This window comes from Peromyscus eremicus, chromosome 2 (assembly GCF_949786415.1).
Source record: "Peromyscus eremicus chromosome 2, PerEre_H2_v1, whole genome shotgun sequence".
NCBI classification, from domain to species: Eukaryota; Metazoa; Chordata; class Mammalia; order Rodentia; family Cricetidae; genus Peromyscus; species Peromyscus eremicus.
Genome location: NC_081417.1, coordinates 88,536,204 through 88,558,238, shown reverse-complemented (window position 1 = coordinate 88,558,238; position 22,035 = coordinate 88,536,204). Strand labels below are relative to the sequence as shown.

General features: G+C 42.3%; 1 protein-coding gene across 8 annotated transcripts in view; it reads left to right on the top strand.

Annotated features, from left to right (window-relative positions):
- The window catches only part of Tle1 (TLE family member 1, transcriptional corepressor), a 97,434-nt gene that overhangs the window by 65,845 nt on the left and 9,554 nt on the right, over nt 1-22,035 (top strand). For 5 of the 8 annotated variants that reach the window (XM_059254468.1, XM_059254473.1, XM_059254472.1 and 2 more), the window contains 5 exons: nt 599-652; nt 1,195-1,347; nt 3,340-3,484; nt 4,457-4,653; nt 5,878-5,954. In XM_059254468.1, the coding sequence (XP_059110451.1) occupies nt 599-652; nt 1,195-1,347; nt 3,340-3,484; nt 4,457-4,653; nt 5,878-5,954 (626 nt within the window). The remainder of the gene's footprint in view (nt 1-598; nt 653-1,194; nt 1,348-3,339; nt 3,485-4,456; nt 4,654-5,877; nt 5,955-22,035) is intronic. The other 3 variants (XM_059254475.1, XM_059254469.1, XM_059254471.1) reach the window with 1 other exon arrangement.

Below are 22,035 nucleotides of genomic sequence, written 5' to 3'. Positions count from 1 at the left end.
ACTACACCTGATATTGTATAGTTCTGGGGATCAGACCCAAAGCTTTGTCAGTAGTAGGCACTCAGTGAACTGAGCTTTATCACCAGCCCCCAGAAGTTTGTTCTTTACATGGATTAGAGCTTTTGTTTTCTATTACAGCTAGTGATCTCATGGGAAGATGGTGTAAGTAAATTTATCTCTATAGTCATGAGTTGTCTGAGTCCCATATTATCTAGTTGTGCATCTTCAAAGTGATATGTATCAAAGAAATGGTACATTATTCCTTACTTTGAAATCCATTGGACTAAGAATCCTAATATGAAGGTATACAAGATTCAAATTCTAAGAAAGATACTACCATTGCAGACATCAAGCCCTTCATGAGCAGGTTTAGATTAGGTAGCTGGCTTTCCCTGCAGCAGCATTCATGCTGAAGCTCTGTGTACCCCAGGTTAGAGGAAGAGGGGGAAAGGTGGTGGTAAATGCCTATAGGCTGGAAGGGAGCCTGCAAGCATGTCCTCAGTGTTTAGCTCTCTGCTACCAAGAACTATTGAAAGAAATTGAACTGGTCAAAACTTATTCTTAGCCTTTACTAAACAAAATTAATTTTTTTTTCCAGGACAGTGATGGGGACAAGAGTGATGACAACTTAGTTGTGGATGTGTCTAATGAGGTAACCATGCTTTTCATCAAGGTTTCTCTTGAATAGTATTAAGAAAAATCCATTTGTAAGTGAATGAAGTTGAGTCATAGTGTCTGTGCCTTATACCTTCACATACCAAGAATTTAATAGATGTTTAGGAGTGGGGTAGTCATAACCTAACTGAAAGTATAATTTCCCTTTTAAAAATTGAGGTCTGGAGACATAGCTCAGTTGAAGACTGTTGGCCTATGATTGGCACAGATAGACCTGGGTTTGATGCCTAGCACCACCAGGAAAAAAGAAAAAGAAAAAGAAAAGAAGAACTGTTTCCTAAGTCATTTTTAATTTCTGTGTTTGATGTCTGACTAGAAGACACACCTGGGTATCGGGAGGGATGTGATTATTTTTCCTGTGGTATGGTCCTGAGTATGTTATAAATACCATCTTGCTCATTTAGTACATGACACTCCTCCTCAAATCTGAAAGATTTTCAGTATTATCCTTTAATTGAGAATGTTGAAAAGTATGTCCATTCTAAACTAAAACATGTCAACTTCTTATTGTGTCTTGAGGACCCTTCTTCTCCACATGCAAGTCCCACACACTCACCCCGGGAAAACGGAATTGACAAAAACCGCCTGCTGAAGAAAGATGCTTCAGGCAGCCCAGCATCCACAGCCTCCTCTGGAAGTTCCTCTTCCCTGAAATCCAAAGAAGTGAGCCTGGTAGGTGGAAGCTGATCTTCCCTTGGGAGACACTGCAGTATGTGAACTGGGGATTTTGCTGCTTAAAGGTTATATGTTCAAGTATTGAAAAAGAAGCACTTTCCATCCTATTCACTGTTCTCAGTTGTCTCTTGGGCCATGATTAGAGTAGTTATGTAGGCTTCTCTGTGCATCATTTTCTTTCTTAGATATGTTTATGACTCTGCTCTGTGAAACTGAACAGTTGGCAGGAAATAATTGTCTTAAGACAGTAGTTGTGGGTCTTGACCCCTTTGGGGGTTCACATGACCCTTTCACAGGGGTTGCATATCAGATATTGTACATATCAGATATTTACATTACTATTTATAATAATAGCAAAATTACAGTTACAAAATAACAGTGAAAGTAATTTTATGGTTGAGGGTCACCACTGTAGCTGAAAGTTTTTCTGAAAACTTCAGCTACATACTACAACATGAGGAACTATAGTAAAAAGTTGCAGCATTAGGAAGATTGAGAACTACAGTCTTAAGGTATCTTGATTTTCTTAAGCTACTGTTTATTGGAAAACTTAGCCATTGTGCCAGGCCATGTCACATCAGGATTGGTAGGTACATTGGAGGCTTGGAGTAAGTAATAGTAGTGAATGCATCGTAGCCCATTCATGTGGTCGTTTATTCACTGAACAAACTTTGTAAAACTGAAGATGGTGGAATATGTCTGCAGTGCTAGTGCTTGAAAGGATATGGCAGGAAGGAAGCTCTTGAGATGGGAGTCAAGTCTGCTACCTTGTGAGACTGCTTTAAGTTAATCCTTACATGGTGGCCTTGGTGTTACCCTTTTACCTAAGAGTAAAGCCAAGCCTGAGTGACTTGTTGAGAACAATCTGTTAAATCCTAGGCCAGAACTGGAGTATTTGGCTCACTTTTCTACATCCTGGTAGTTCTTGAGCTGCGTTCTAGAGGCACAAGGAGTCTTGAGAGATAAAAGAAGACCCCTTTTTATCCTGTTACTATCCTATTATAAAGGTCTCTGGCAGGTGATAAATCTCCTGTCTGCTCTGGTCGAGCGAGCCTCATTAGCTCAGTAGCCACGTAGGTGGCTATACCTCTCTCCAAAGAGGAATTCTTTTTAGGTCTTTGTCTAAGCATATGAGACAGGTACTTTGTAGTTGGAAGGTTTCTCCGGTCCGACCCAGCCCTGCAATCCTGCAGCCACTTATAAAGTAATCACTCAGAGGCTTAATATTATTTACAAACTATATGGCCTATGGCACCTAGCCTCTTGCTAGATATTTCTTATGTCTTAAATTAATCCATTTCTATTAATCTATGGTTTGCCACGTGTTCTGCGGCTTACCGGTCTGTTGGCATGTTGTTTCTTGGGCTGCAGGCTGGCGTCTCCCCAGACTACCTTTCTCTTTGCTATCTCCTTGGATTTCCTGCCTGCCTCTAAGCTGCCTTGCCATAGGCCAAGTCATCTTATTTATTAACCAATGGGAACAACCTATGTTCACAGTGTATGGAAAGACATCCCCCAGCAGTACTTCTAGAATTTTTATCTTGGAAATGCTGATTTGACTTTGAAATAATTGGCAGTTCCACTGTCTATCACTGTCAATCTGAATCCCCAAAAGGTAAGGCTGGGAAAAGGGTTCCACTTTAGATATGCCCTTGTGAGTAACTTGGAAAGAATCTCTGTATGATCATCATTCTAACATGGCATGGAGCCAAAGTTCACAAGCTTGATGGAAAATTCTTTTTAAAATAAAATTGTGGAGGAAGAACTGTGATCATGCTCTGTGTCTCCTGCCCAAGTTTTAATCTGGCAGGAAGAGGAAAGGTCAACATTTCTCTCTCACAAGTTAGTGCTGTCAACATTGTGTGGATTTATGAAAATTGGCTGGGGAGTAACTAGAAGGTGCCCAGTGTCCCAGCTGCTGTTGTGATAAATTGTGTAATATGGCTTGGATTAAAAATAATACTCATTTAATTTGTTTAATGATACCAGCATGAAAAAGCCAACACGCCTGTTCTGAAATCCAGCACACCAACGCCTCGGAGCGACATGCCAACCCCGGGCACCAGTGCTACTCCAGGCCTTCGTCCAGGTCTCGGCAAGCCTCCAGCCATGGAGCCCCTTGTCAACCAAGCAGGTCAGCACCCCTTCTCCTGCTATGCTTTGTTTCTTCCATCCCCAGCTTGATGTGTTGTCTGCTAATCCCGTGACAGTTTGCCCCTGAATGTGAAGTACTTAAAGCTGTCCTCCTGTCTCTGAAAAAGCATGGTAACAAACACATTTGTCCTGGGTTTCAGCAGCTGCACCAATTAGTCTCCAACTATTTACATTCAGCTTTTCTTTTATTTCAAAATAATTCAAATCCTAGGGATTACTGTAAAGTTTCTGGTAATTATTTCAAACATAATTTTACAGACTCTGTCATTGCATGTCTGGTGTTGCCAATATTGACCAAAATGGCTTGCTAATTTTATAGCCAAAATATACATTTTGCTGCCTGTAGTTGCCTGTTGGTTGGTTGATTGGTTGCTACATTTTCAGGAATCAGTGGTCCTTTGCTGGAAGTTGAGAGGGTTTTGCTGAGACTCTAGCCCACGAGGCCACTCATAACTTTGAATTTGATCATCCTCACTGTACAAGTTAAAACGTTAACAGCCCGAGTCCAGGGGGAAATAGCACCAGAATGCCCCTGCTAAAGCCCTGCTCTGGTTTGCGTAAATCCAGGATTTGGTTTTCATTTGGAATTGGTACCAGGGAGTGGAAAGTTCGGACTGAAGGAGAAATCTTGGATTTTATCCAGAAAATCTTCTTTTGAGATTAAGTCAGGTAAACATGAAGTATCTGTGCCTTGGCTTGCCCTTTGTGAATTGGGTGCAAAGATGTTGATTAATCCTCCTGGCTTCCTGGTGCGGCTGCTTTGCCAATGAGGAAATATGGGGGTTGTGCTTTCTGTCCTGGAGGAGAATTCAGCTCTGGGAAGGAATGGACCTTGTGTATAGATTGGGGCTGATGATCTCCATTCCCCTCACCATCATAACTAATGACTGGAATCACTGGTCAGGTCTGACCTGATGGTCAGTCTTATCACACATGGCATGTTTCCTTGCAGCAGCTGGCCTGAGGACGCCCCTGGCAGTGCCTGGCCCATACCCTGCCCCCTTTGGCATGGTGCCCCACGCGGGCATGAATGGAGAGCTGACCAGCCCTGGCGCTGCCTATGCAGGTCTACACAGCATGTCTCCACAGATGAGTGCTGCAGCTGCTGCAGCTGCTGCAGCAGTGGTTGCCTATGGTCGCTCCCCAATGGTAGGTCATATGCTTGAGTGTGCCCTGGGGAGTGGGCAGCCCAAAGAATGCAAGACAAGAAGTGTAGGGCTGTGGCAGTGGGCTTCTGGGTATGCAGACCGGGATGAAAGGCCTTGAGTTGTGTCCTGGGGGCTTGGGTCTAGAATGCATGCCCTCACTGCCCTGAGACGGATACAGCACACCCCATGCTTGGGAACAAACACTAAAGATGATTCCCACTGTTCAGGCCACGTATTTACCTTCCTCTTGTCAGCCTTCGTCAGTATGCTGGTTCATTAAGCTGGGGCAAATGCCTTTTGTTTCATTGTGTCTGTGGATGAAAAAGGCAGTGTTTAGAGGTTCCTTGGATGGTTCCAGGATAGATAAGGCTTTCTCTCACCAAAGTAAAAATTTAGTCTGAAAGTATTGAAATAATTTCAGTGCTGTTTTTTTTTCTTTTTGAGCTCTTTTCTCTTTTCTACATCTTAAGAAAAACATTGGAGAAGCCATGCTTTTTCCTTCCATGCCTGTATGTTCTTTAAAAGTAAATACCCTAGCTTATGTAAAAGAAGTTATTTGTGTATGACATGGACAGATTTTAAAACCATAGAGCCAGTCTTTCCATGTTGCCTTACCTTCTGTCACTCAAATGGCCCAGTTTTTTACCTAAAAGCTAAAGAACTGTATTTGGAGGGTCAAATTGTACCAGGAAAGGGAGTAAAGTAAATCTCACAGAAAATCTTTCCTGTAAGCCATTTGAAATATATCGTGAACAGTATTTTTTTTTCTTAACCTCCTTCATTGGATTGCCCCTTGAATCTAGTGTGATAAGTAGCTAATTGTTTTTATGCACAAAAACAGCATGAGAATCTAAATACTGACCTTGGTGAGTGAGTTGCATGCAGCAGTTTTGGTTACTCCAGCAAAGGAGTAGGGGGTGGGGGAGGTGCTCTTGGAACTTGAGGGTAGCAGCCTGTTTTGCTGTGTAAACATTCCATGGTGCTCTGAACTGCCCCCAAGGAAGAAAAGAATGAAATAGCCCATGATATTAGTGCTAGGCTGGTCAGTATCCTCCTGCACTTTCTTGGTAAGGTAGGACATTGTATATTTTCTTTTGAGAAATACCAGCCATTGTTACAGTGCCCACTTACATTGCTTAGGGGGTAAATGGATTTCTTAAGTGAACTCTATGTCCACAGAGTATCTATCTTACATAAGCTGAGTCTGCCACACTTTTATTTCTAGGTTGGTTTTGATCCTCCTCCCCACATGAGAGTACCTTCCATTCCCCCAAACCTGGCAGGAATACCTGGGGGAAAACCGTAAGTACATTTGTTCCTTGGTTTTAGTTTGTTTCAGAGGTGGTAATATCAGTAGTCTGGAATTCCCAAGGGAAGACAGGCTTGGACGTTTCCAAGGAGACTTCTGAGAAGTATTAACACTTTTCTATAAATAGACGACTTGTAGGTGTCATGCCTCTGGCTTCTCCCTGTGCCTGAGCTCAGGCATTTAGTTAATTTTTGAAGAGAAACTGTAGAAGATGAAGACAGGTAGGAAGAAAGAGGTGGAGGTGATAGGCCCTCCTACCTGATCCTTCTGCAGGAACTTGATGCCTTGATGTGTGGTTGGAAGGCAGTTGCCACATTTTCACTGGTGCTGTACCCAGGCAAATTGTCATTTCTTTACTCAGGACAGTGCGACCTTTTCCTTATTTTGGTAGAAATAAGTTATTAGATTGGTCAGTCCTATGGGGCACCCTTGTCTCAGTATGGATAGGTGCTTTATTTTGTCATATAACACTTCTCAAAAGCAAAGTTTCCATATGGGGAAAGAAGGGGCTTAAAGGCTATAAAAGCATCCAGAATGTGCAAACACCCCGTTGTTTATTCTGACTCACCAAACCAACAGAAGTCATCCCATAATTTCAAGGAATTACTAATTTTCTCAAATTTTATACAAAGCAAAATTGAAATGTGAAGATCAATCTCTTTCTCTCTTTCTGTGTGTGTGTGTGTGTGTGTGTGTGTGTGTCTGTGTAGCTGGGGTGTGGTGGTATTTTATTTGTACTGAAATGTGATTTTAATTATATATTAATAAATAAAGTTGCCCAGAGGTCAGAGCTATTAGAGCCATAGCAAGAGCATGGCGGTGGTGGCGCACACCTTTAATCCCAGCACTTGGTAGACAGAGCTAGGTAGATCTCTGTGTGTTCAAGGATACAGCCAACATTGGAGACACACGCCTTTAATCTCAATACCATAGAGGACCTGGAGGGCTGTACATACAGGCAGTGACGAGGCAGTCACGTGTTTGAGTTTACAACCAATGAGAAGGCAGAACAGAAAGACTATTTAAAGACACACACAGGAAGTAGGCCCCCCTTTTTCGGAGAACTCTCTTGGCTGAAGCAGGAAGGGTAAGGCTCTTAGTTCTGACCTCTTGGCTTTTTTCTCTGAATTGGCTCTGTGTTTCTTATTTAATAAGATGGTTGGTTACATCTACACTGGGGGCAATATGAAATGCTGACTTTCCAAATGAGAGGTTCTGAGGGGTTTACCTCAGGCCTCCACTTAGCCTTTATCCTAACCCTTGCCCTCAGGTCTTGCCTTTACCTTTAATCTGTGCATCTTGAGCATAATGAGAAGGAGTAGGAACTGTCTGGTAAGAAGAGTTACAGTCTACAATACTAGTATAGAAAGCTGGTGTTCCTGGCATGCCTAATGTAGAACATACTTCTTAAAATTGTTTGTGCGTGTGTTTACACATGGTTACAGGTGGCCTGTGCACCTAAGCTTGTACACATATGCATGGTTTGAAGCAAAAGATTGTAATGGTCTAATTGGCACTGCTAAGCGCTTCTTTGCCTTGTGAGTACCCTGTGTTTCTTTGTTTTCAAAGGTATACTAACGCCAGGCCTAGTGTACATGCTGTAGACCCAGCACTCAGGCAGCAAAGTCTGCTGTGTTATAACTTTGAGGAAGGCCTAGTCCATCTAATACAGTCCTGTCTCAACTGCAACAATAACAACAACAACAACAAACTGTGATTTATGATTATGATGTGCATAGAAACAAAGGGTGTAGTAGCAGATTGTTAAGACTTAAGGTGTCCATTGATATCTGGATCTGAGCTATCACGACTGTCATGTATGGGTTGAGTGGCTTTATGTAAGGAATACAGACAGGATTAGTTAATAGTAAGGAGGCAGTGAACTTGCCCCATTGCTGGGTTCTGGTAAATAGTCTTTTTATTGATGATCTTAATCCATTAGCTCACATGGGAGAATGTGTTCTCTGTTACTACTTAACCATTCTTGCTCCAGTGCTTCTCAGATTTGTGATGACAGATTTAGCTGAAGAGTGGTATTTCTGAAACAGGATAAAATTAATTTGGGGAAAAGACACAAAATCTAAGTACTGTTTGTTACAAGAGTCAGCAGTCACAAAAATGACTGTCAGCTGTGTAAAGCTCTTAGTGACTGCTCATTTGTGACAGACAGTAGCAAATGTTTGCAGACCACTCTGAGCAGAGTTGATCTGAGGCACTTAAAAGAAATAGAGACAAATCAACATGTCTTGGGTAGGGCGAACAAAGTGTAAAGGTTACGCAAATAAGTCTGAGAAAGAGCAGCTGAGGGAGTGTTTGTGTAGGCCTGCTAAGGTGGGACCCATGACCTCACAGTGTACCGTGTGTGTGCAGACGAAAGACTCTCCTGAAAGTGGTCTTTCCCTGTGTTACCTGCCTTGAGGGCCTGGTAGTGTGACCATTAAGATAACAACTACCAACCACAATTCCATTTGCGGTCAGTTATATAGAGGCAGAGCAGTAGATGACAGGCAAACATATATACATGTGAACAAAATTGAAATGAAAAAAATCTCCTTAGGTTCATAGGATCTGTTGCAACATCCAGCCTTTTACCCACTGCTTTAGTCTTTTCTTATAGGGTACAGTTTGAGGTCCCTACATCTACTCAAGTTTCCAGGCACTGTCACTTCCTTACTGTGCACCTCAAACAGTTTTCATTGGGACCTGCTGCCTGGCTAGTAGGGACCTGAATGGGAGCTCACAGCCCAGGAAGTGTGTGATGGGGAGGAGACATTTGTCCTCTACTCTTTTAGAATCTCCCCATGGTCTTAGGGTAGTGGTTCTCAACCTTCTTAACACTGTGACACTTTAATAACAGATCCTCATGTTGTGGTGAACCCCAGCCATAAAATTTTCATTGTTACTTCGTAACTGTAATTTTGCTACTGTTAAGAATTGTAATGTAAATATCTGTGTTTTCCAATGTCTTAGGTGACTCCTGAGAAAGGGTCATTCGGCCCCCCCTCAAAGGGGTAATGACCCACATATTGAGAACCTCTGTCTTAGGGACTGAACTGACAGAATACCACATAAATTGTGTTAAGTTCTTATATATTCTTGAGATTCCTCAAAAGAAAATAAAGTTTCAAAGAAGTATCAAGGCAGAGAACTCATTGCCTTGTACAGAAAAGAATGATAACTAGGGAAAGAGTTTATATTCAAGGCAGGCACTTGTAGTGGCTGTGAGGTATTGGGAAATGAATGGAAGAGAAGGGTTACTTTGAACCATTTCAGCATTGAATCCGAGACTTCAGTGATAAGCTGCCAAGTGGGAAGTTTTAGGACTTGATTTTATGGGAGATGGGACAGAGAGTCCCTCAAACTAATATGCCAAAGAAGCATTATTTAGGTGGTGTCCTGGTTTTCTTTCCTTTGCTCGTAAACACTACAACCAAAAGCAGCTTGGGGAGGAAAGAGAAAAGGGTTTATTTGACTTATACTTCCAAGTATCACTGAGGAGAATCAAGGCAGGAACTTGGAGCAGGAACTGAAGGAAAAGTCATAGAGAGATGCTGCTTATTTGCTTGCTCCTCAGATACATGGTCAGCTAGCTGTCTTTCTTATACCTCCCAGGACCGCCTACCAAGGATGATGTGAATTGGGCAATGCTTACTTTGGGCAATGGTGGGATGCTTACCCAGACCATAGCTCTGTGGAAGTATTTTCACCCATCAAATTCCACCTCAGGTGCCACGCTCATGGAACCTTTGCAGATGTGTTTTCATAGACATTCCTGTTCTGGTAGCCTTTTGGTAGATCTGTGACACACACTTTGACCTTGGGTCATACTCATGTGTGCAAGACCTGTTTCTATTGTTCTCCTCCTATTAGAATTAAAGTTACCAAAATTTCTTTGTCCCTTGAGCAGAGATATGTAGTAAACATATTTATTGCGTTTTAGTAATCCTAGATGAGTCTAGGATGGTGGTGTAAACTCCCTTGATCCATCCTTTTTGAAGGGAGCTGACTGATTTTTGCATTTCACTGTTAGAGTTGGTTGGTAAGAGGAAATCCTAACTTTATTTCTAAACCCTTAAGACAAAGACAAGATGTAATTGGTAAGTCAGTTTAATGTGAATGTATTCCTAGTTTTAGGAGATCTAAGAGGGTCCTTGACAGAGAAATTTAAAAGTGCATTTTTTTGTTTGTTTGTTTTTTGTTTTTTTCCTGTAGCACGGTTCTCCCTATAAGTAAACCCATGCTCCTCACTCCCATGACAGCATCTTTGGGGTAGCCGTAGCTCAGAGTAATGATAGCTTGGCTTTAGATCGTGGGATAGTTAAGTTCTTTGACCATTTGTTTGAAGGCCAGGCTCCTAATTCTGAAGTCTTCTGCCCACTTGTTTAGAACTTAAATTGGGCTTTTAAAGTTCTTTTTGGGTATAGAGCCTAAAGGGAAAAGAAAATCCCGCCATTGGAGAGAAATTACCTCTTAGAAAGAAACCATGTTTTACAGTAGCTTCTAGCCAAGAGGGGGTTCAGTGCCAGTAGCTTCCATTCTGTCTCCCTCTGCCGTCTTCGATGACTAGCCTGGATTCCATAGCTAGTTTGTCTAGTGAATGTGAAAACCTAGTTCTCTTCAAACTTAGTGTGATTGTGTTTGGGTTCTTCAGAAAAACAGGACTAATACCTGATAGGGAGGAAGGAAACTTATTAGGAAGTATTGGCCCCCATGGTTATGAAAACTGAGAGATTCTGTGGCCTGTCTTCAGTAAGCTGGAACCCTGAGAAAGCTGACTGTGCAATTCTGAGTCTGGGGGTGGGGGGAGGGGATGGGAGGGATGGGGAGTGTGTAGCAGTTTTAGTCCAAGCCTAATGGCCTGAGAACCAAGGGTACTGGTGTCACAGGAGGAGGTGACATGACAGCCTAATCAGAGAGTGAATTAACCCTTTCTCAACTTTTTGTCCTATTTTGGCCCCTCAGCGGTTTGGATAATGCCCACCCAGTGTTGCCTGCTTGCATTGGTGAGGGGACATCATTTTATTCTGTCTACCATTGAGATGCAAATCTCAGAAACACCTCTCAGACCCAGCTAGAATATTTAGTCGTCTGGACATTTCCTAGCTTGGGCGGGTTGATACATAAAATTAACCATCACAGTGATATTTGGCTTTTCAAGTCTGTTGCCTGCTAAAAACAATGTCTATTCACTGTTTTGCTTTTGCTGTGTGGGTTTTAGTTTACTGTATTTTCAACTCCTGTGTCTTCTGGTTTCTTCAGTTGTCTTGAAGCAGAGCTTCTCTTTGATGTGTAGTTACAGTTGTCCCTCCCTCTTTACCTCATCAGAAATGACTTTGAGTTAGAGATAGAAATAGAGCTTGTGTATTTCTTGTTCACATTTGTCTCTAGTGGGTGGTTCTTTCTTAGGATTTTTAAATTAAGTTTAAAATATCCATGTTTCCTCCAGAAACCTTAGGGCATGGTTTGTCTTGTGTGGCAGCCTTGCTCTGTTGTCCCGCCCTAGCATATTTAAAAGTCTGGAAATGTTTAGTAAGGTGGCACTTGGACTTCTCATGTTCACTTTACCTGGACAGCCTCCTTTTTTATCAATATCTATTCTGCTAATAAAGCTTTTGTATGTTCTTTTCAGAAATGTTATAGCCACCTTTTGTTTTGTTTTAAGACAGGGTCTCTCTATGTAGCACTGGCTGTTCTAGAACTTGCTATGTAGACCCAGCTGGCCTCAAAGTCATAGAGATCTGTCCAACCTTGCCTCCTGAGTTCTGGGATTAAAGGTGTATGCTACCACACCTGGCTTATATTTGCCATTTTTAGAATGAGACAATTAGACATATATTCAACTAAATAAACAATCTCTCCCATCCTAATACCTTGAGGCTTAAATTTTACTTAATACATTTTTCCATTAATATAGGAATGCCATCTTCCAAATAAGGCAGGGATTGTACCTTGATGTATATATTTCTACTCTGGAAGATGTCAGGATGCCAAACTGAAAAAAAATCTCCAGAAGTAAAGGATTTTATTGATTTTAAAAGTTAGGTGTGTATAAACCCTATTGTGGTGTGAATGTAAGCTAGCCTCCATAGACTCGTGGCTTGAGTGAGCACTTGTTCCCCAGATGGTGGTGCTATTTGAGGAGGTTGTAGTGGGAAATGGGCCCTAGTTAGCAGAAGTGGGTTGGGGGGGGGGGGAGCTTGAAAGCTATGTTGACCTTTGGTTTCAGCCTAAATAACATTTTGCTTTCTGATTGGCCAGCATGTGAACAGTCCTCATTGCATGTCTGTCCCCATGAGCCAGGAAGCTCCACCCACTTAGCCTTTTCTGTCATGATGTATTATACCCTCCAAGACTATGAACAGCAAAATCTCTCCTTGTAAGTTGTGTTTGCTGGTATTTTGCCATGATGACAAAAAAGGGATCTACTATGGATCACATTGGCAGGAGATGGTCCTGTAAGCAGATACATTATACACTTAACAGACTTTATACCCTTAAATTCTTAGATCAGCAAGACTGTAATTTTTATGCTGCTGTACTGCTACCTCCACCTCAAGCCTCATTACCTTTGTTATTTCAGGCCACAAGTATTCTCCCAGAATCATAAATTACGTAATTCTTATGTGTTTTAGGAGCCAGTTGCTTCAGCCCTCAGTCTTCAGGACCTAGCTTTCTCTGTTTGAACTCTAGTGGCCCCAGGGATCCATGTTTAGTGTAGTGCCTCCGTCCTGCTGGGTCTCACAGTCTCCTGAAAGGTGCTTCTTGACTATTAAAGTTAAATTAAGGACTGCATTTGTACTGGGCCTATCTGGATTAGACACTTGGCTCTGCCTAGTAGCTAGGTAATTTCTCTTGTTCCACTTTCTTCTGTCTCTAGATTCTAAGGGACATTGAAATAACACACATACCAAAGATTTGATGTTGTGCTACTGGCATTCTTTTTGATGTGCCTTCACATAATCTGCACTTCAACAGTATTACTTATAAGCTAAGTTTTTTCAGGCTGTGATGTAAAAATAGAGGAATTAGGCTGGCTACAGGGCTCAGTGCAAGCTAAGGCACTTGTACCAAGCCTGAAAAACTGAGTTCAATCACCAGAATCTACCTGATGTCAAGGAGGGAATTGATTCACAATTTCTATTCTGAACTCCACATGTACACTGTGGTATGCATGGACCATACACCAAATAAATAAATATAATTAAAAATCATCAAGGAGATGAGGCTCAGATAAGTTCAGTAAGTCCCCACGTCTTAACAGCGAAGGCCGTGAAAGCACAACCCTGCTTCCCTCCTCTTGTACTTCACTCCATCAGTTGTGCTAGTCAAGGCCCGGCTTAGACTTAGCTTCTTCCTGTGCATTGCTGTTGCTCTTGATTGCATTGGGAGAGAGGGGCCAGCATCCACTTGATTTCACCCTGTTCTTAGCTGTGTCAGGATCTTTGTGGTCCAAGTCAACCCTCCAGGGACTGTTTATCCCTTACAAAGTTGTCACCTTCTCTTGGCCACATTTGGTATATCTGCTTAACAATAGTTGGTAAAAGTCAATTGCATAACCCAGGTAGAGAGAGGCTAACTGCTTGCTTCTTTATTTAAGCCTTTTTTTTGTTGATTTCCTGGCCTTTCATGACTCAACATGTGAGTGATGAGACAACAGTAGATGACTTATTCTCACTCAGTGGTTGAGCATTAGCTCTCCTTTGGGCTGGTAAAGACTTTCCACTTGTCCTTAAAGAACTGTTGAACAGTAAGGGCAAAAATGTCTCACGTAATAAAGGTAGCAAAGATGTAGAGGAAGAGCCACCTGTAGGGAGGGGTAGATGGAGCCTGGGTGAGTAAAACCATACCTGGGAGAGAGGAGGTGCTCTTCTAGGCAGAAGGGAAGATTTCCAATTCACATGGAACATCTTCAAAATGTGATGACATGTAAAGTTTTGGGGACTGGCTTGCTGTCTGAAGCGACTGGGAGCTTAGTGTCATATGAAGCAAGGCTAGTTGGCTTTAAAATCTTGAAGGACCTCAGAAGCTGTAAAGGGTTGGAGAGCTAGTTGAGGTTTTTGAACTGATCAGGCTTTGGTACTTTGAGCAAGGACTTTCACTTCAGCCGTGCCTTATCCTTTGGGCAGTAGAGACTTGGCCTTCATCTCCCAGAGTCTCTGCTTCATTACTGTTCACTGGATTCTGCCAGTGCAGTTCACTCTATTTCCAGGTCACTGACAAGTCTGTAAACACCCGTTTTCTTTGGTTGCCGAACACAGCATAGCTTTGTTAACAGGAGCCAGCCTGCTTGCTCAGAATGAATTCTTGCTATTCAGCTCTCAGTTCCTAGGAGGAACTCAGGAGAGGACCCTCTCCTTTTTTAGCACTTCACCTCTGCCATGTGCCCAATAAATGAAAAGCCCTTCGATCTCAACAGGTGCTGATTTCATTTCCTTTTAAAGTGGTAAGTCCAGTGGGCTTTCTTTTCACTTCTCTAGTTCCCCCTCCTGATTTCAGAATCAGAAGTGAATTGATCAGTAGGAGTTTGGCCAGAAGGCTATGGGAACAGAGGCCTCTTGATGGGGATGGGCTTAGTGTAGTACAGTGGTCCCACTTCTTTCAGTTTCTGACTCACAATTTGCTACTGGTGTTCTCTAGGAACATTTGTTCAAGTCTTTTTCTAGAGACATGTCACTGTGTTTGCTCTTGGGGCCTACTTCCCTCCTTCATCATCTCTTGCTTGCCTGATTGCTCCCAACTGCCTTTTCCTCCTTTCCTGGATTCTCTGATGCGTGCACTTGCCCACTGGTTGGATATTCAGCCGAGGCTCATTGGCTGCTGTATCTATGGTGGTTTAACTACACTGCTGTTTCCTGGAGACCCACTGTAGTTCCCAGTGCTGTCCTATTCCTCACAACCAATTCTTTAGAATCACACTATGCTTACATTGTATTGTTGTTGTTGTTTTTGCCCTGTGGATCAGGAAACAGATAGATCTTAGGGTGCAGACTAGCTAGTGTGTAAGACCATATACACTTGGTACAGCTAGCAAGCTAGTGCCTGCTGCAGGCCTCAGGAATATACCATAAGAACTCAGCTGGTTATGGCCAAGTCACTACCTGGAGGAATCAAGGAATTCCTCCAGCGGAAGCCAAATTCCAAGGAGCTTTTAGTGTTACTTGGCTTGTTATATATCAGCTGTCTTCTGTTATGAAAATCATGTGTGCCTTCATAGTTTTCCCAATTGACTTTTCCCTAAGAAGAGCCAACAGTGTGGACTGATCACTCTCTGGACTTACACATCCAAGGTATTTGGAGAACAGCCTCAGGGAAGGCTTCTTCTGGAATCAGATATCTCCCTTAGCCACTCTCAAGGACTACCAGTAATAACAGTCCACATGCAAGTCTCCTGATTTAAAGTAAATTCCACAAGGAGACACCGCCTAGGTCAGGTGGATGTTAAGCAATAGCTTTACACAATTTATCTCGGACCCTCCTTTCTTACAGCCTTACTAACTTTAGAGACCTCTAACTCCTTACCTAACCACTTCTAGGAATATTTAGATAACCTTCTGCGCTAACAGCTATGCTCAGCCCGAACTCCAGTTCAAGCCTCCCCGTAATTATCATCATTGGTAGCATCCGGCCAGGTCCATCCCCAGATGGAGGAAAGTACCTTATCAGAGATATCTCTGTACTCTCTAAGAACAGACTTAGACATCCAGGCTACCTGTTTGAGAAGGCCTTGCAGATGTGCCAGTTAAGCTTAACTTCCTCCTTTCCCAAGTCTTACCTCTAGTTCCAGATCTCCCTTTAACTATCATCAGAGGCATCTAGCTGTACACAGGTTGCCTAGCAACTGAGCACACTTTCCCCCACCCTGCAGAAAAATGGCAGATAGCTTGGACAGATATGAGCCACAGGAAGAAAGAAGGCAGTTTTATTTTCTCCCATTGACCTAGCAACTTATAGATTCTTAACATTTTCTACCAATCACATTTAAGACTATAGTTGAGCACATAAGATCTTTCTTCTTAGATATTACCCAAATTTAGCCTTTAGTTAATTCATTCCTTATTGGTCACTTCCCTTTGGGGTTGCAAATTATAGTTAATGGTTATTGCCCCTCTGTATGATTCTTATCACCCTTCCATTTGATCCTGGAAGCCTGGCTTTATTCCGCCAAGGGATTATTGCTTGTAAGTGTATATACCGGGACTCCCAGGGCACAGAGGGATGGAGAAGAGAAAAGAGAATGGAAGAACTAGATGGGTAAGAACTTGAGAGGTCAGAGAGATGTAGAACGGGGAGGGATAAGGAGGATTTTGACCAGAGAGTACGTGTGGACGAGATGGAAGATGAGGAAGAGTCAGATGGGGAAGTACTAGCTGGGTAAGAACAAGCTGAAAAGGACCTAGATGAGGCAGAATTAAGATGAGAGAATTAAGATAGAACTTAGAGGGAGCAGTAGATAAATATAGAGAGAAATCAGGCAAGAAAGGAGCTAGGCATGAGAACAGAACTGAAGCTGTATAAATAGGATGTTATCCCAGAGGAATTAAAGCAAGTGGACTATAGAGCTCGGTGTACTGAGATTCTCTTACCCAAAAATAGTCCTCGCCGTTAGTAGTTCTCTCTCCTGAGCCCCTGGGGTGTATAATATTAAGGCTGGTCCCTCTAATATTATACAAGAAGTGCCTCGTGTCAGGTCCATTTAACATGAAAATCTGGGATCTCAACCTGGTCATGGACTTAATGTAGTCAGTGAGTTGGCTAGGAGACCTTCCCTCTACTTTTTCTTGAATAAATAAAGGAATTGATTTTAAAGGTGTATTATAGGGCCAGAGCAGTGCATGTATCGTGTATACACCTCTGTTACTTTTCACTGGTGATACCTTCCTCTTAGAACAGCTCAGATTGAGGAGCAATGCAAATCCTTCTCTCCAGAAGCCCTGTTGGTCACTTCAGCCATGAGGGTAACCAATTCCATAACCTGTGAATTTTGCCTATCTCTAAACTTGTATAAACATAATCAAGCCGTCCTTTTGTCTGACTTCATCTGGAATTGAGGTCTAAAAAATATTCATAGATAGAATAATTCTCGCTTATCTACAGTTTCAGGTCAAGTGCAGTCTGAAATAAATAGCTTTTATTTATGTATTGGAGGATAGGGGTGAGAGAAAGAATGTGCATGTGTGTGTTTTGGTATATGACAATTATAAGTTAGATTCTGGCATTCTGAGTAGTAGATTTGCTTCATTTCACATGGGAAATCAGTTGTTCTCTTGTCCATTGGTTCTGCTCTGTATACACTGAATGTATACACAGGGGGTCACAGTCTCACTGTACTGTTCTACCTAGCCTCAAATTCAGGGTTTCCTTGGCTCTGCCCCTGAGTGGTGCCATCCCAGTCAAAGTCATCTGTTGTGATCTGTGCATTGTGGTGTTTGTGTCCGTAATAATAATGGACTCAAAGTGTAAGGGTGGTGATGCTCATGATTTGGTTAGAATGTGTGATACTTGTTCTGTTTTATTATTACTGTCTTACTCTTAATGATTTATAAGTTAAAATTCACCATAGATTGTGTGTTGGGAAACTATAGTGTGATGGTTTTTTGTTGTTGCTGTTTTTAAATCATCCTTCTGGGGCCCAAAAATGTATTCCCTAGAGATAAATAAGGACAGTTTTGTTCATTGTTTGCAAATTCTCTACCCTGATTGGTGTCATTATTTCTAATTCCTCATCCGTAGAGAAGATAAGTCTCCTCTGGGGTCTCTAACAGTGTCAGAACATGAGTTGTTGAAAGTCCCTGTTATTTTTGTGGGTGAATAACTAATTCCAGCCATTTCTGTTCTCCTCTTGCTCTTCTCCGTGTGGATCCCTAGAGGAGAGCTCACTGCCTGTGTGTCCTGGTTTGTTCATTTGTTGAGGCTCTGCAGCTCATTGAGCTGTCCTGCTTCCTCCCAGGACCCAGGACTGATACATTAGCATCCATCTGGGCTTCCCATGGGGCAGATGGGTGTGCACAGTGCTCATTGCACTGAGAATCCATTTTAAATTGCCTCAGTATGAGCTTACTGGCTCCTGTGTTGTCAGAAAAACACACCTGGGAAATGGGTCTCCCAAAGACGAGCAGACATCTTTCCCATCTGTACTTGGTACAGATACTTTATTAATCTGAAACATTTAACTCTGTAATCAGCAGGATTCTAATTGCAGGTAAAGTAGACTCCCACTGAAAATCTAGGATTTCTGGAAGGGCTCCTGATGCAATTTTTTTTCTTACCTGTAAGCTCCTGTTTTGATTGATGGCTGAGAATTCAGCCTCTGCCTCTGCCCTGCCGTTGCTCTATGCCCTGCCATTGCTCTATGCCCTGCCATTGCTCTTGTAGCCAGAAATGTGATGGGCAGGTTCTCTCTTCACCATTTTTAAAAAATAGTGCAATCTAGCTGTGTTATTTTATGGGAACATTTCTTCCACATTACTTGAATACTCATTTGTCACTTTAGGACCCTGGTCATGGTATCTGGTGTTTGGGGTCACTGTGTTAATAAGACAACTCTATTTAGTAGATCTAGATACACTTTGAATCACCTGGGAAGAGAGTCTTAATAAGGAATTACCTAGATATGATTGTCCTGTAGGCACGTCTGTGGGGGATAATCATGATTATTAATTGATATATGAAGCCCATTTTGAGCAGCACCATTCCCTAGGCAGGAGGTCTTCAGTAGTATTTAGAGACAAAAACTAGATGAAAGTGAGCAAATGAGGTTGGATCCATGTGTTTATTCTCTCTGCTCTTGACTGGACATGATGCTTTAAGTTCCTTCCTTGAGTTTCCCATAGTAGTGGGCTGTAATATGGAATTGCAAGCCAAGTGCACCTTTCTTCCCCTGAGTGACTTTTTAACAGGGTATTTTATCACAGCAACAGAAATGAAATAGGACGGTTGGTTACATAACTTGCTGCTAGATTTTTCCCTACCAGTTATTTGAAGTCCAGAATTCTTCTAGGACAGGAATAATAGACTCAAACCTCTGTGCTTTGGCAGTTTTGTCTCCAAGGGCAACATAGTACTAGTTGATTGAAGCTGCAGATATTCATAATAAGTAATATGGGTCTCTATTCAAATAATTGTAATATGCATATGTGTTTTTATATTGTTAAGAATACAGTTGAGGCAGGTCCAGTCCCTTTCTCCCTGCACCAAGGTTGAGCAAAGTGTCTCAGCATAGGCCCTAGGTTCCAAAAAGCCAGCTCTTGTACCAGGGACAAGTCCTGGTCTCACTGCCTGGGGACCTCCTAAACAGTTCAAGCTCATCAACTGTCTCACTTATCCAGAGGGCCTGGTCCAGTTCCATGGGGGCTCCTCAGCTATTGGAGGTAGGAATGGGGAGTGGGTTGGGGAGGGGGAAGGCTGGGGGGGTGGGAGGAGGGAGGACAGGGGAATCTATGGCTGATATGTAAAATTAAATTAATTATAAAATAAAAATATTTATAAAAATTTTAAAAATTCTCAAAGAAAAAAAGAATACAGTGGGTCTTAGTAGATTAAAAAAAAAACACTGATTTGGAGGATTGAAGAAGTAAACATTGAGGCGGTAGTGCAGGCATGTGTATGTATGTGTGTGTGTGATACTGCATGGCTCCCATTCTGTGGCTCAGTTATTCAAACTGAGTTGTACTATCTGATTGCCAGGCCTGGTCCTAGCTAATTGGGAAGGTGACAGGAAGATGACAAATTCAAGGCCATCCTAGGTGACTTAGTAGGACTCTGCTGTGGATGGTTGATTGACAAATAAAACGTTATTTGGCCAGTAGCCAGGCAGGAAATATAGGCAGGACAAACAGGGAGGAGAATTCTGGGAAGTGGAAGGCTGAGGCAGAGAGATGCCACCAGCCGCCATGATGAGAAGCATTGTGTTAAGATGCAGGTAAGCCATGATCCATGTGGCAACTTATAGATTAATAGAAATGGTTTAATTTAAGATATAAGAACAGCTAGCAAGAAGCCTGAGCCATTAGGCCATACAGTTTGTAAATAATATAAGTCTCTGTGTGTTTGCTTGGGTCTGAGGGCCGCGGGAGCCAGGCAGGAACAGGATAACTTCGGCTACAGGACTCTGTCTCAAAAAACATTTTTTTTTTTAGATTTATTTATTTATTATGTATACAGTATTCTGTCTGCACGTATCTCTGCAGGCCAGAAGAAGGCACCAGATCTCATTACAGATGGTTGTGAGCCACCATGTGGTTGCTGGGAATTGAACTCAGGACCTTTGGAAGAGCAAACAGTGCTCTTAACCTCTGAGCCACCTCTTCAGCCCCTCAAAAAACATTTTAAAAGGAGCTAGAGATACAGTTCAGCAGTAGAGAGCTTGCCCATCATGTGTAAGGCTTTAGATTTCAATCCTCTGTAATGCAAGGGGAGAGAAGAAAAGCCGAAACACCAGAGTAACCACTGTTCTTTCTCTGTCACGGTGCACCGGTGTCATTATAAAACAGCATTGTTAACAGCTTGGGACAAACAACCACTTTCCATTGGCCATGGAGCCAGTTTTCTAGGAGATCATGGACATGTAAGATCTTCCCTTTAGCTGCAGGGACGAAACTTTTAGAGTCTTTATTTATTTGATATTTTGCTTCTGTGGAGGAAAATAGTAACCTATTTTTTATTTCCAGGCTAATAAATGTGCATTTTAAGTGCAGTCTCATAGAGACATGATGTTGAGTATCAGTTTTCAGTTTTGTGCCAAGTTATTTTGCACAAATTGAGTTATTAGCAGAATAAAAGTTCAAGAGCTATGTTAGTATTCATGGTGTTTACATGTGTCAAAATGTCAAGGACAAGTTCCAGAAAGGACTCATTCTTACCCAAAAAGGTTGCAGAAACGGAAAAATCCTGCAGGCTTTGTTTATGCTGGGTGACTTAAACTCCTAGATCTAGTGATAGCTGAGATAGGAGGAAACAGTGCTTTTCAGCCAGGGATGGGAGTGGAAACACTGTATGTCTTTCATTCTCTAAAGTGTCTTTGCTGTTTTTTTTTGGGGGGGGGGGAGGCGTGGGTTCGAGACAAGGTTTTCCTGTGTAGTTTTGGTGCCTATCCTGGATCTCACTCTGTAGACCAGGCTGGCCTCGAACTCAGAGATCTTCCTGGCTCTGTCTCCCAAGTGCTGGGATCAAAGGCGTGTGCCACCACCCGCCCGGCTTTGCTGTGTGTTTTATGATGCCCATTGTGTGCTAGCTCTTGGGAGTAAGTAATAATTTAATACATTGGAAGAAAAAAAATGTTGAATTTTGTTGCCAGACATGAAAGTTCATGACTAGGATCTGGCTCATCTGTGTGTATCTGGGAAGAGAACAGCAGACAGATAGCATGGAAGTTTCATTTCTCACGAAAGTCAGCAACCTAGGACAGGTACCAGCCCATCAGCATCTTCTACCTCCCTCCACAGTTAGTTCCCATCTTCAAAGTTGCCCTTTAGTCTGAAGGACTTCCTGAGTCCCGTCAGCTTGCTTAGTTAGGCATTGGGAAGGACAAGCATCTCTTGTGTTGCTTAACAGAACCTGGGGCCTTCATATCACAGCTAGGGCTCAACCCTGTGCCATCCCCAGTTCCTTTGCTTCACTTTTGAAAATGTTATAAACTTTAATTTTTAGATAAGTTTTAGGTTCACAGCAAAGTTTGAAGAAAGTTCTCAGATATTTGCCTGCTGTGGATATCAATCTGTATAAATAAAATGCTAATTTGCAAGCAGCTAGGCAGGAAGTATAGGCGGGACAAGTAGAGAAGAGAATTCTGGGAAGGGCTAAGGCAGAGAGACACTGCCAGCTGTCACCATGAGAAACAACATGTTAAGATACCGGTGAGCCACGAGCCACGTGGCAACTTATAGACTAATAGATAGGGGTTAATTTAAGATGTAAGAACTAGATAGCTAGAAGCCTGAGCTATTAGGCCAAACAGTTTAAATAATATAAGCGTCTGTGTGTGTTTATTTTATAAGTGGGCTGTGGGACTGCGGGGGCTTGGCAGACCCGGAGAGAAGCTCTCCAGGTACATTTGCCTCTCCTACTTTTCTTTCAAGT